We start from the raw sequence: 15,468 nt of genomic DNA, 5'->3' as shown, positions 1-15,468 counted from the left end.
CACTGCTCTTGTTTTCTTTTTCCTGAAACCAGGGCTATGGTTCATTGCCCATCTGCATGGCCAAGACTCACCTATCCCTGTCCCACATGCCTGACAAGAAGGGTGTACCCACTGGATTCATTTTGCCAATCCGAGATGTTCGTGCTAGCATTGGGGCTGGTTTCATCTTCCCACTTGTGGGAACGGTACGTAACTGTAGTCTGCAACAGTTCAGAGCAGAAGGCTAATGCTAACTTCAGTCTTTGTGCATTATAGCTCACAGTCACAGAGCTTTTTGAAAGTGACTGGATCTACAAATAGATGTGATAAACGCATATACTGTAATTTTACTGTGTATCTAATGTGTTTGTGCCATCATTGTTAAGAGCAAACACTTTATGGGAGCTGTAGACTACATATAGTAAAATACTACATACTGTACTGTGCAATACATTGAAGTGTACCCGGACCACCTTCATATTTGGCTGTAGAACAAAGATTTGTATGTATGTATGTGGATGGAGCAGAAATAACTTGTGGAACTTAAAATATATTGTGCCTCTGCTGCTTTCATAGCATTGTTTGTGGCCACAGCAGGCAACTGACTTCGTTCCGACAAAAATCTCTAAAAAACGATTCTACGGGTGCCCGGATAGCTCAGTTGGTAGAGCAGGCGCCCATATATAGAGGTTTACTCCTCAACGCAGCAGGCCCGGATTCGACTCCGACCTGCGGCCCTTTGCTGCATATCATTCCCCCCTCTCTCTCCCCTTTCATATCTTTAGCTGTCCTATCAAAATAAAGGCCAAAATTGCCCAAAAAACAAACAAAAAAACGATTCTACACTTCCTGCTTAGCACAAAACATCAGACAGACACTGTTGAAGACTAGCTAGTGAACATAATGGAGTGTATAGCAGCGAAAGAGCCAAATTTCCCTGTTGGTAGAGACCAAAAACAAAGCTAACAGGAGAGTGAATGTTGGACTTACATTTATCAGATGGACAGAAACACGACTCCCAAATGAATGATAAAGTTGCTCCGTAACTGCTGGAGTAAATAAGCAGCTGTTTGCTAACAAGTTCACCATATCAACAAGATGATGATATGTTAATGTTGTGTTCAAAACGTAATTTCACTGCTCCCAAATGGCCAAAACAAATCAGTTATTGTAGGTTTAAAATCAAATCTGGAACATGTTAGGCTTCACCCTGAGGGCTTAATAAGTGTTATGGCTGAGAACCATTGCATTTTTGCCGCACAGGGAATCATAGCAAAGTGTTTATGATGAGCTTACATTTGGACCCTGTGCACACGGCCTCATGTTTGTTTTCTTGTGCGTTTGTCTGTATGGATGTATTTCGGTGTTTCTGTGGGTATGCGTTGAAACGTCATGTTTTCTCTGTAGCCTGGTCTCAAAGTGACAAAGCAGTTATAAATGGCTACTTAAAGCACGTTGAATTTAATTTGTACAGCTTGGCTTCCTTCCTTTACCCCGTTACTGTTAATATCCAGCTCAAACATTGATGACTCCAGCTGCTCACTTTGATTTCTCAAGGTCGTGGATAGAAATTAATTCTGGCTATACTAATTAACTTAACTTAAACTTAATTTAAAGCCCAATCATTACTTCTGGGAACCACAACCTCTGTGATATTTTATGTTGATGTTGTGGTGGTTTGTTGAGTCACAGACTTTCCTTTTTTTTGTCTGGTTTGCATCTTAATTCAAGCATCTCTCAAGAGCTATGGCAAACTTTATGTTCATGACTCCTGGTCCTGACAGCCCTGTTGCCGTCTCCCCACATAGCATGCAGGTGCTGTATCCATTTCTCCTATTCCTTCTTCCTTCCCCTGATTTTGTCTCTAAACGACAATTTATATTTGCTTCTACTGACAACCATAATACTGAGCTGGTTAGAGGTGAGCTGGAGCCTCTTGGTTGATGATGGGCAGGGCAGGAAGGAAGCAGATTCCTAAGCGTTTTGCCTCCTGTGGTTTCACCAGTGTGCCCTGAGGGAAAGGCTTTGATACGATGAGGCAGAGGTGTCAAGCACGGGGCATGCTGGGAAGGCATGGCAGTGTCTTGGTGTGGCGTCGGTCCAGTCTCCCAACCTTGCCTTTGATCTGCTGTGGCCCACAGAGCCACTGGCACGTTGACAACCCTTGAACTGTGACTCCTAAGCCAAAGGAAGTCTCCAAATTGTACTTTGAACTCTTTGGCTTAGCCTCCGTCTACCAGACTGCTCCATAGATATTTTCAAGCCTCAGCCAGACAACAATTTTTAAAATGGTTATTTGGTTATAATGACATGGGTCTCACATTTTACTGTCTTCTACAGTAGTTCTAGAAGCGCACTAGAAGCTGGACAGAAAACCCCAGTATCATGTTTCAGATTTCTAGAAAGGATGTTGAAAGAAAAAATGTGTTGCGCGAGGCAAGTGGCACAGAGGCTAGCATGTAAAGGGGGCAGGACTGAGCATCTACATGCTCTCTACTGTCACATGAAGCAATAATCAGTTCATTACATTTGATTAAAGGTAGTATTTTTTTTTTTTTTACATTGCTGTTTCATAATATGCTATGTATGTTTTGCTTTTTTTATAATGAAATCTGTCAAACATTGACAAACTCTCAGGTCACACATGACTCCCAAGGGGTAGAAAGATCTCACCAACAAAACTCCTGAGGCGGTGTGAGAGGAGGGGGTGAAGGGTCTTTACAGGGTGAAGAATCAGAAAGGGGCTGATGTCATGCTTCAGATATGTGAGGGAGGGGTCGTAAGCAGAACAATAGACCTCTTTAGAGTTCATATCCAGTTAGAGCTGCCTCCACTGCATCTTTAAACCCCAAACTGTTCCGATATATAGAATTCCCCCCTCCATGGCTGGATATTCCACATGGTCACAACTGGTTAATGTTAAACAAGTTGTAGATCGCTTAAAGGGCCGTGATTGCATCTATAAGAGAAAGCACACATGAGACAAAAGTAGACTTTAATTCATGTTGGCTAGCTTTGATCACGTTATTGAGCCAAAGACAACGAGCTCAGTAAATCCAGCCATGTTTTTACTTTTGAAACTGACCTGTACTTCAACTGTAGTTTTACTTCAGTTCCAGTAAATCTGACGCAGAGATGGATAAACGAGTTACAGTGCCCAAATTTGAAGCTCTGTCCCTGTGCATCGAAACTGCAGTTGTATCAATATATTTTTCTTAGTGCTGTCAAACGATTAAAATATTTAATCACGATTAATCGCATTAATGTCATAGTTAACTCGCAATTAATCACAGATTTTTATCTATTCTAAATGTCCCTAGATTTCTTTTTGTCCCATTATTTTTTTCTCATTTTAATGCTCTTATCAACATGGAAAAGTGGATTGGCTTGCTTTGTGCTTTTGTCGCCTGGCTTTGACGAGGGGGCAGAGAATTTGCATCAGCTGTGTGCTTGGTCATCAAGTGGTATTTCAGACTGGACGTGCTGCGACGATAGCTCAGTTCACAACGACAAAACACACAGATCACTTTGGTCTTGTCAATGGAACCATTTGGCAACTTTTTAAAAGTAAACTTTCCATTCAGAATCTTATTGGCATCCATTTCGGCGTCTCGCGCTCGCCATCCACTCAAAACCTAACGTTAGCCTACTACTCTTTGGCCGGCTCGCAAGCCCAAACAAGTGTGTGCGCCGTGCCTGTTTTGTTTCCAGTCTAGCTAGATCCGGTGTGGTGTTGTAGTTTTTCTAACGTTACTAGTTGTTGCAACAGCATGTGAAAAAAACTACAAAGTTTGCTAGGCCAAAAAGAACGTTCATCTTGCAAAATAAAAAGAATGTACGCCGTTAAAATGGGTTTGCGTTAACATGGTTAATAACGCGTTTAACTGACAACACTAATTTTTCTCTGTGCGAGTGCTGAAGATTTATTTAGTCACACTTGAACTGAGTCCTAAACAAGACTCTGAGAGTGTCTGATGTTTACATCTTGTCACATGAAGTTCAAAGTGCTGCCTTATGGAAGAAATTCACTTTCACAGGGGAGAGTTCAAACGAGACCCTTGAACTCTTCAATGTAACTTGGTAATTTTATCCATTCATTTTCACAATTGTCTCACAGCCCAACATAAGGAACATCCATTTAGCTTTTATTTTTTTTGTTGTTGTAATATTTACTCTCGCACTGCAATTTTAATATTTACCTCCCTCTAATGGGCATTTAATTTTAAATGTCACAATTTCATAATCTCCTCAGTCCTCGTCTGTAGCAACTGTGCTATTGTTGCCCGAGGCTCTTCTACAGAATCAGTGGGGGGTAGAAATCTAGCTACATTGTCTCCTCTAGGGTTTCCCCTGACAAAGACGCATTGTGTTTGGGCATAATAGAGGGACTTATTTGGCTGAGTGGAGTTTCCAACTTTAGCCACAGAGTGTTTTTGCGAGTGCCAACTTGTTCTCAGGCTGGCGAGGAGGACCAGCAGAACAGTGCATCCTTTGTTGCTTTCCAAAACCTTGACAGTTAGTCTTCACATTTTAGCATCTTTTCATATTTAAATGTGCTGCCTGATGCTTTATACCAACAGGCTAAGAGAATTTTGAGAATCAAATTACTTTAAAGCTGTTTTTTTGTTGTTTTTTGAGTGAGTTTAGAAGTTTTGAGTCATATCTTCCTGTGATCTGAGAGTTATAGTCCTTATGATGTTTCTTGCCTAAATGCACCCTGGGAGTCATAGCTAACTTCTCCCTTTACTCTTTATATACACATGCTTGTACCTTTGACTTTCCATCAAAGAACCAGATATTTTCTAACGCAGTTTAGTCTTTTGGACTGATGATCCAACAGGTAGAGCCGTAGATTGTGCTTCAACTGTGAGTCACCTAACATCGTCCATGGGAAAAATTAAAGTGACTTTTAATTCCGCCACCAGGGGCCCCTGAAATAGCTTCTCACTCTGAGCAATTTCATTAGTGACATCATGCAATAGTGTTCGGACATTGTGATCTCACACTAAAATGAGGAATTAAGCAATCCCTTCATTGTTCTTAATCTTAATGCATCCATTAAAATAAAAAGTGATGCATTGATATTGAATTCCTTTAAGTCTGCTCATAGTCTGAGTCATATTGATGGACGTGGTCAGAGCAGGGTCATGTAACAGTAGTTACTGTTAAGATCATCCCACAATGAGAGTGAGCAGTTACCGTCCTCTCTGTCGGATTATGTAAGCATGTACTCCTCATTTTGCCTCTTCGTTTACATGCAGAGCCACGTTTCCTCAGACAGGAAATTGGCTGGTCACTTCCCCCTGTCTCATTTTCACTAATGGGCCCATAACACTGGCCCTGGATCAGAAGGAAGGAAGCATGCAAAGAATGTTGCTCCCTGTCTAATGAGAGAGATAATTTAGTTTTCAGCTTGGATGGGAATTGTACTGTGCTAAACAATTCCTTCTTTTTATCTGCCATACAACAGACACTGGAGTTGCACATTTATTGACTTGAAATGTTAGATTCAGATTAGTTTTGGCACCTAAACCAAATAAAAAAGCCTTCAATTACACTGTTAACCATAGCATTTTATTTTTAACACAAAACATACATCGCACACATGGACCCAACTTCTTGTGTGCTTATCTATCCCGCTTTCCGTTTTTTATACCTATACAGAGTTAGTAAATCCACCAATTTCTGAAATAATTTTCATTATTACATGATCGTCAAAGCTTCACACACTTGATTATCGTCAGTGTAGGAAAGCTACTGTAAGTATTAGGAGTTTCCACAATGCCACAAGAAGAAAAAAAATGCCCCAAAAAAATCACTCACGCTCACTTTAATAACGTTTCAGTCCTCAGACCTTCATGTAGTAAACTTTCTATAATTTATCTTTTTGGCTATTTCACTATTTTAGATATAAAATGCTACTTATTGGAGAAAATCCAAACTCATTGAGTTTCTCCATACCCTGTTCTTCTGGCAGTAACAACCATTGATCCATCAGAGCGGTAGTCAGTATTGCCACTATGACTATGTATATAGCCTCTTAACTTTTGTCTCAATCTGTGAGGTAGCCTTTTGTTATTTGTACTTTGACGACAGTGAGAACAAAGCCACCGTTGTCTATGGCTAAATTCATCACTGCTAAAGTGAAGGTTGTCCACACATTGATCATCTGTCTTCCCAGAGTTAAATGAGTCTTGATTATAGTCATTGAGCCTGTAGGGGTTGATCTTATTGAGCGGATTGCAGAACATCTGTGTTGTGGCAAAGGCTTTAATATGAGGTTTAAGTAATTATCTACATTGTAATCTTCTTATTTGGTTCTGATGTCACTGACATTTTTATGAGACTCCTGTTTAAAGACATACACAAAATATGAACCAGCTGCTAATATTAAATTAATTTAGCAATGCCCAGTTTCAGTTCATTTGTGGTGAGTTTAATAGTACATTTGTACACCTTTCAAGAGTGCTTAATTGCCTTTTAAATATATACAGTGTCTTTGTTTTAGGGTAGAGATATAAAAAAACACTATGCTCATTTGTGCAATGATTTATTTCAGACGTATCAGTTTATTTTTTTTTAATACATTTATTGTGCAGCATATTCCAGTGTAGCTGAATTGTTTTGTTTGTAAATATTCAATTACACAGTGTGAGAGAGTTGTTTCACCTTTAATCAACCTTTATCATTTCAAAATCATGTTGTGAACAAATATCAGTCACGGTGTCCTCCCAGGAGACTGTAGCACACTAAAATGGAACAGCACAAGAAGGATCCGAAAAAAATGTTTGCGGTGTGCTTTTTTTGTGTCTTATGATACATTGCATTTGAGCTGAAAAAGAAAATATTTCAAATCAAATAACATTAAGGCGATCGTTTTAGTCCTCAAAATGTCCTGCAGTGGCTAGTTTTTTTTTTTAAACCATATTAATTGGACCCAACAACTTTGAAACAAAAGCATCATTTAAAACATTAAACAGTTTGATTACACCTGGATTTTGACTATATTGAGTTATTTTTTCTTACACTGCCTGCCAATAAAATACTTACCCTCTGCTTTTGTTGTTTCCCTTAGATGAGCACCATGCCTGGCCTGCCAACCCGACCCTGTTTCTATGACATTGACCTGGACCCGGTCACAGAGGAGATCACTGGGCTCTTCTGAGCATGCTTCAGTAAATGCTATTCTCACAGGTATCCTCTCATACACATCAACATAAAATATACCATTCCAGCCATCTGAGGGAGCATCCATTGTGTCATTATAAATATTTTACAAGCAGCTATTGTCTCTATAACTAGCCTTTATTTCCTCCCTGGAGTTTTTAGTTTACTACCTCATTCACTCAGTGCCAAGGCTCCAGTCTGTGAGGCTACACTCTACTCTGACTTACACACATAGTTAAAATCATCATCCTGTTTCTGTTTTTTTCCCAGGCTTCCTGTTCTGTTCTCAGAATCCTCAACTTCTCGTGTGCATCATCAGACGCATCCATCCCCTGCATCTTTGACAGGAAATGCTTTCTTACTTACCAGCAGCCCAAACTCTCTACACATCACATTAACATGCTCTGGGGGGGGGGGGAAAGATTACTGGAGAATTAGTTCAATGCTGTATTTGCACATCTGTGTGATATGCCAAAGATGACCTTCTACAGCCATATCGTCTATATCATATATGCAGTATGTTTATGCTTTACCTCTCTGTATAATGTTTTCTGAGTATGTAAGAGTTAGTTTTAAAACCATCTTGAATTTTATGTTGTGTTTACATCAACTTATTTCCTTTTTTGTGTGGAAAAAGTCACTTAAATGTCTTATAAAACGGTGCTGCATTTTTTTATACATCTCTTAAGCTTTTAAACTGAAATGGGCAGAGCTTGTGTATTTATTAACTAAATTGCTGTTGTACGCACAAAAAGCCATTATGGTGTTCATGTAAGCTCTACATGGTACCTGCTCGACTCGCCTCGACTCGACACACTGTGCGTCCATTTTCCATTGCAGATTTTAGTACCGCCTCAGCGTGGCTGGTCGTCTTCTATGCCGGCTCGACGCACACACCAGCGCACAAGTATAAACATCAGGCCACTTGAGCTTGTTTTACTGTTCTGTGGAGGCTCCACGCAGAGCTTTCGCAGTAGCCTATGTAAAAGTGGCCTGATGTTTATACTTGTGCGCTGGTGTGTGCTGCGAGCCAGCATTTGTGTGTGTGTGTGTGTGTGTGTACGTAGACTACGGCGAAAGCTCTGCCTGGAGCCTCCGCAGAACTGTAAAACAAGCGGCGCCGCAGTAAACCGCCATGACCTAACGCGACACACACACAGAACGTGGAAGGTGTGTTGTTGTTGCCACAGCCAAAAGACACATTTAGTTTCAAATGAAGCTGGAGGCAGCAAAAAAAAAAAAACACAGCTGGCTAAACTGTTTTAAAATGGCGGGTTTGTTCAGGACACCCGTCTGTCGCTTTTTACCACGTAATGGAAAAGCGCCATAAATGTCTTAACCTGCTGGATGCTGCTGAACGTCCAAGCTGCTGGAGTGAAAAGTTACACAAGTTAGAATCATCAGTTTAAAGACAGTTTTGAGATATTGTTCAAGTATTACCTATTATGTGTTGAGAAAGCTCAAAATTGAAATTGTTTTAGCAGAGGTGATGCATCCTGATGCATTTTAACACAAGTTTAGTTTGACTTTTGGTATGTTGCACTTCAGAAGTTGTCACGTCTGTTTTTTTAATCTTGAATCTTACTTTAATGACTTAAACAATAGCCTTTAACAGCTCACTACATATATGGCATTAGCTGTGTGAAATAGCGCTTCTGCTATTTTCTCTGAAGGTTTCAGAAACATTTACAATTACTTTATAATGTTGGTGAAGGTGGTCTGAATTTCTCTATATAACTTTATTTTACATTTCATGCTCAGGTTGGGGTTTGCATTCACACAGCTGAAACTTGCATTGTCAGCTGCTGGCCAACTTGTAATCTTGTTTTAATTAGCAATGTGATTAACATCCAGTGTTTGTGTGTCCTGACCACATCTCAAAGAAATGACGGCTGTCACTAAATTGTTACAGTTTTATTGTACAAAGTCTAATATGAACATCATGTAACCAGTGTGGAGCAAACACATTTCTCTGAAAAAAAATTGGTGTGGTTCTCATTTACAACAGTATGTTAAACATTTGATTCTCAAACGTGAGTGCCTTTCAAATAAACCTTTTATTTACTCCAAAACTGTGTGTTTGTTTGTTTTCACACCCAGCAGTTGATGTGGCTCAATCCATCTGTTGTTTGGACACATGCGCTCTCTTCCTGTTATCCTGTGATGCTGCAATACGAACTTATTTTTGTCACAACCAAAGAAAGCTTCCTCTTTCTCACTCTGCTCACATATTAAAACTTGAATGCTTTCATCATTTTCTTCAGTTTTTTTCTACCTGAGTGCAGCTTTACCTCTCCAGTGGTGTTGGAAGTGTGCCTGAAAGCCAACAGTCGGAGCCCCCAGCAGCACCCCAAGGTGCAGCATCTGTCATTATAAGGTGTTTCAGTTTGCAACATGGAGCCAACATACATGTGTGTGCCTGTCATAGCTGGCATTCCACACCTGTTATTCTCTGGCATTTAACTACAGCTGAGGCTGCAGGAATGCTCTCATTTATACAGTAGTGCGCTAACGGCATATGTAGTGTGTGTGTGAGACTGAAGCCCCTTGTTTTGAGCTGATGACAGATTTGAAGACTTGGTGTTGATGAGGAGGGGGCTTCGTCATCGCTTTGTAATGTGCTGGAAAATCCCCATTTTGTCAGGTTGGAGTTATTTATGTTGATCTTCTGTCTTGATCTGTTGAAGCATCCAGTTGTTGGAGCTCTTTAAGCAGTTTAAGCACTCCTATTTAATAGACTGGCTAATTTCAGTACCAAGGACAGGTCACTTTGATGTCTGTGTGAGTGTAACTCAAAAAATGGCTCAAATGATCCAAGGCTGGATTACCAACTGGGCAAAGCAGGCAGCTGCTCCTGGGTCTGCTAATTTGTTGACTTGCAAATGTGTTTATAAATGTGCACCACTAAAGTAAAATATCAAGTGGGTCTCGTATTCCAGTATAGGAGTACTGGTTGGTTTCTGGGTCTTTTTGCAAAATATAATGAAACTACCATCTGTGTGCTTTGGGCACTGTACTTGATGGGAACTGGCCATGAGTGAATAGATGATGCTCTGGATAAATGCTAAGATTGATTTGCATTTATTGAGAGAAGCATTACTATTTTTGTTAAAGCTCAGTTTATCTGAATTTTTCAGAATACTACCCACATTCCTCCCTGGTTAAGTTAACACTTTGTTCAGTATGACTTATGTATTGCATACAGTAATAGTTAAACTACTTTACATGTTATAGTCTAGTTCAAAGGTGTGTAATATAATTGTTGGGAAAAAAAGTGTATTACTCAGCATTTAAGAGGTTTTGTCTTTATATTGCAGTTTTATGAGTAAAACTCTGTTTTACATCATATGCAATATTTAGTCCAACAATCATTATGCAAACATAGCTGTCATCTTTTACCCATCTTGTTTTGGAACAAACTCCTTAATTTGCTTCTTCTAGCAAAGTATGAATGTGTCAACCCCCTGCTGTGTCTGGGCGAGCTCTCACTCTGTGCCCACGCCAGACATCAACCCTCAGGGCCACATTCTGTAACTCACCCTGTCTCTAAAAAACAAGACACTTCCCACCATTTCACTGTTGCATTTAAAAAAAATATGCAGTCCATGTATCAACTGGAAGTCCTGTGGGAATGTTTTCCGTAGATACCTATTATCCATTTGGGGACTTGCAAGCTGTAGCTGATGAAGTGATATCTCTTGTGCCAAAAACTTAGAGATTCTTGCAGTTTTACCATCAGCTAATGCAGCCAATTGTCATTTCTATCTATGGTTTGGATGGCTTTTCCTTCTCAAAACTCTCTATTATCTCATCACATTTAAGCAGACTGATGATCTTTGCTACCAAATATATTCTGGTTTGTATTTTAATGCTTGTAGTCAGCAAAATACAATAGGTTGGTTCAAGGGCGTAAATCCCAGGGGGGTCAGGAGGGTCAGGTAATTTGGTAACATCTTTATAAGAATGGGTGCTTATGGAAATACTAACGTCACTATGTCACAGGCAAAGGAGACAGAAAGAGCTGAGGAACAGGGAGACCAGGGACAGTCAGGTGGAGAGTCTCAGGTAAGTGTGTTGAGCTTAGTTCATATTTTTGGAGGTGTGTGGCTGTCAGTGTGAGCAGATGAGCTTTACTAGTGGCTCACTAATTTACATTATGATCAGCTAATTTAACAAGTGTACAAAAGCATTGTATAAGTCATTATGTTTTAAGTAGGGCTGTCAAACGATTAAATTTTTTTTAATCGCGATTAATCGCTGAATGTCTATAGTTAATCGCGATTAATCGCATATTTTATCACATGATTAAAATTCTATTATTTTGCAGTTTTTAAGTACATATTAACAATGGAAAGCAATTTTTACCAGTGTATCTTGATTCGGAATCAAATAAATGCAAAGAAACTTACTTTATGAACTTGATTTTAAGATTTGTAATTATTTATTTACTGTAAACAAAAGAAAAATGTGTTAATCTGTCATTATTGCACAATTCCTCCAAGTACTAACTAAAAATCCCTATCCTTACTAGAGTCAATATAGTGTTCGGTGATATTTTAATTCGGCTTTACACAACGTGCATATGGCTTTCGACTTGTCTACGAGCCGTCCGGGAGTTTTGGAAAATAAAAAGCTCCATTCAGAGTTATTGCTGCTGTGTTTCTCCATCATGCCTGCAGCCTGCAGCAGCAGGATGTGTTACGAGAAAGTGGCACCTTGATGATAAGTAACGGTGCTGCAAAGGGTCAAAATAGTAGGCACGGCGCAAAGCCGAGTGAAGTGTAAAATAAATTAATAAATGGCGGCATGCGATTAAAAAAAATTAATCGCGTTGGCGCTTAATCGCATCGCGATTAACGCGTTAACGCTGACAGCCCTAGTTTTTTGTGGCTTGATTGTAAACAACTTAGAAATAAATAAATAGTTTTAAAGAAGAATATTTTGGTCAATTTAGTCAGCTTTTTTATTGAATCAAGAGAAACACTGAAAAGAAGGATAATGGTACAGTCTCCATGCTACACTAATGATAGTATTAAGGCTTTCATCTGTGTACACATGTCCTCTACGAGTATAATTGTGGCTGAATTATTTGTGTCCCCTTCAAAATGGTAGAAGTGATGGATAATAAATATAAAAGTAGCTTATTTGAAATGTGTTAAATTACGATTTAAGTCTTGCATTTGAAATTGTCCTCTACTCTAAAAATTGTTCTTATTGTTAAGAATGTTTTATGTTTGATAATAAGTTTACCTGTATGCTAATGTTGTAGAATCTACAATGAAGAGATGGTCTGATGACTCCACTCACTCCTAGGTGAATCTAACAATGCATTGCAAGGCATTATATTTTATAGCTTATTGTGTGGTTTGCTCATAAAACCTTTATTCTGCTAAGAATACATACACCCATCAGATGAATGTGGTGAAGAAAAAAGTCCAACAATGTCATATTAAATGCAATTCAGTAAAAGTATAAAGCCTCATATGTAAACACAAGTGTACTTAAATGTGTACAACTGTGCAGGACTTTTATCTGTTACCTGTGTACTCCTGCTACCAAATCAGCATACAGTAATGCTTGTAATTCTCTCATGATCAAACAATGCAATTCTTATTTCTTACAGCATGTGCAAGATTTTTTTTTCTCCCAATAATCTGGTTTTAAAGTCCCCTGTATCTCCCCTGGGGCTTTTGTAGGTTTTGTTTTGATGTTTGCAGTGGATCACTCCAAAACTTGCAGGCTTTCTTACTACATGTATGTGTCAGTGATTTATAACTGCTCTAGTTTAATTTACCAGTCCCTCAGGATAGATCTAATTTCTGCTGAAGATGGATGGCTATAAAGATTTCATTTAATTGATCAACCGCCCTCCTCTTTTCTCACTCTGTCCTCCATCAGCACCGTCTCTGATGCTGCAAGACGTGCCCCATGTGATACTGAAGGAGGTGGAGGAGGTGGGGTGTCTTAACAGAGTTAGCTGGTCCTCACACTCCACATCACTCCAGGCGATCCCGGGGCGGAGCTGCACTGTAGAGCTCGTAATTTGGACGCTTTGGATACTCGTTTGCAGTAACACAGTCGTGCCATCTTGGAGGGTTGTATTTTTTTGAGACAGAAGTTAACCTTTTGTGATTGTTCGCCATGGGAGCAGAGAGCTCAGCGCAGCGGGACGGGAAGAGCCAGGAGGATGCCTCCGCTTCAACTTCAGCCTCCGCCGCGGAGCTGAGTGCGGAGGTACACGCGCTCCAGGTGGGAAGCAGCGTCCTTGACAGCAAGGTAAGCCGATACTGAGGCTTTTGTATCGCTGTTTACCAGAGCTCCCTGCAGTGGGCAAACCTGAGAGAGCAATGCATGTTCATTTAGTGGCGTTTATTGTGCTTATTGGGGACTGCTGTAACGCTACTTAAGTTATTTGTGTAGGCCTATTTACCTGTGTGTTAGCAAACATACCTGTCGTCACCCACTCCCTCTATAGTGTCCCACTTGCGCATCAGTAACGTGCTGCAGCGCACAGCCTCCATGTGTGCCTGACGCTGTTTTTGCTGAGTAATGGGTCGAGCTGTCTGCAGTCCCGCAGTAATAAAACGAAAGCAGCTCAGCCCTGTCGAGATGTACATCCACACAGGCCCCCATCCACAATGACATTTTTCCTTTAGACAGTTTTGGAGCTTTTGGGCGAAGCACATGAGCAGTGAATGGTTTTAGACTGCAGTATACACATGTGACTAGTGATTGCACTCCTTTTATCGTGCACTTTTCAGTTTTCATGTTTTCCCCCCCAAAAGAACTACGATTGTTACATTATTTTGCTCACAAAATCAAATAAAGCAATTCTACAATTCATCACAAAAAAATAATCTTAAATGGACGTTTTTATTTGCATATATCCTAAAGTATAAAACGAGGTAAACAATCACAGCAAAATCTGGACAGATTAAAAAACACAAACAAATCAAAGTCATGACAGTGTGCAGGGCCAGGAGAGCAAAGAGGTGTGTCAAGTGGCTTTATTTGAAGAGTAAACCTAAAAAATGGGATCAAAATCCTAGAAAAAAAGTGTTAGAAGTAATATGTGAAAATAAACAGAAATTTGGTATCATATGTGTTATATATATATATATATATATATATATATATATATATATATATATATATATATATACATGCGTGTGTATATATGTGTATGTATATATATATATATATCTCAATGTGATGTAAAAGTCACAAACTTATAAAAATGTAAAACCTTAGACAGAATAGAGTAGCTTTACATAAAAAAAATTACAATCATATCACAATGTCTACTCACGTGGTTTTCCAGAGCTTTAAGCCATGTAATGTAATAATGTCATAATTATTAGGATTTTAATTTTTCTCATCCTCTGCTGATACGTACCAGTCAGTATTCACAACACTATTCCTGTCAAGTTGAGCATTTTGACCTCATGACCCCAGAGTTCAATAAACCATTAATGAATAATAGATTCAATTAATAAATTAAAATACATTGGCAGCATATTTGAAAGGGAGACCCAGTGTATGAACACCTTTTCCTTGACACAGTTTTTCAGACAGCTGACCTGAGCCTGTTTACCAGTCCCAATAGCAGTTCAGGATACTGTGAGCACGGACAATTTATTGATGAAGAATACCAGATTATAAATGTATGGAATGCTACATTTAAATAATATAACAACATGCCCTTTTCATTTCCTTGGCTGTGCAGTATGTTTGGGTCCATCTACCATCATCTGAGGGATCTTGCTGACTCGGCACTGTTACCTCGGTGTAAATTTGCTCAGCATTGTGTGAATGAATATTTGGAAAGCGCCTGCTAATGACTATGTATGTTTCTCCACCTGCTCTATTCACACTTCATATGACCTATTGGATTTATTGACTTCTTTATGGGCTGGAGGTCAACAGGTCAGATTTCATGGCTTGGAGAGACAAAAGGTGTTGAAAGGTCAAATGATACTAAGCGAGACATTAAATCAGACCGAAAGCACATGGGGCTTAACATTTGGTCAAGATTTGAATCAAAGTTAAATTTTGTTCATCCATGTTTATTCTTCAGAATGTGGCTTGTTTGCTTGTGTTTGTACATGCTGGCGTGCATGTAGTCATTTCCTAGTGAAGTGACTTCATGTGTGGCGGTTGGATGTTTTGTTATGCTTTGAGCTGTTATCGCAGGCATCATCGCGGAGGCAGTGTTTGCGCTCGTATCTTACCACACCTCGTATCTTACCACACCTCAGCGTAAAACAAAGCCACACTGGAGCTCCGCTTACTGTGCTTCACGGCTGGAACGCAACAAGTGCC

At 39.6% G+C, this 15,468-nt stretch overlaps 2 protein-coding genes across 2 annotated transcripts in view; both read left to right on the top strand.

Annotated features, from left to right (window-relative positions):
- Nucleotides 1–9,218, top strand: part of mthfd1l (methylenetetrahydrofolate dehydrogenase (NADP+ dependent) 1 like) — a 37,591-nt gene extending 28,373 nt beyond the window's left edge. Inside the window, exons 26-28 of the mRNA XM_078274000.1 lie at nt 33–185; nt 7,055–7,173; nt 7,417–9,218. Of these exons, the coding sequence (XP_078130126.1) occupies nt 33–185; nt 7,055–7,144 (243 nt within the window). The 3' untranslated portion in view covers nt 7,145–7,173; nt 7,417–9,218. The remainder of the gene's footprint in view (nt 1–32; nt 186–7,054; nt 7,174–7,416) is intronic.
- A 3,912-nt stretch (nt 9,219–13,130) lies between these two features.
- The window catches only part of akap12b (A kinase (PRKA) anchor protein 12b), a 44,049-nt gene continuing 41,711 nt past the window's right edge, over nt 13,131–15,468 (top strand). The window contains 1 exon segment of the mRNA XM_078274089.1: nt 13,131–13,422. Within this exon segment, the coding sequence (XP_078130215.1) occupies nt 13,288–13,422 (135 nt within the window). The 5' untranslated portion in view covers nt 13,131–13,287.

This window comes from Sander vitreus, chromosome 18, assembly GCF_031162955.1.
Source record: "Sander vitreus isolate 19-12246 chromosome 18, sanVit1, whole genome shotgun sequence".
NCBI classification, from domain to species: domain Eukaryota; kingdom Metazoa; phylum Chordata; class Actinopteri; order Perciformes; family Percidae; genus Sander; species Sander vitreus.
The sequence above is the reverse complement of the archived record's forward strand: the minus strand, read 5'-3'. Positions and strand labels throughout refer to the sequence as shown.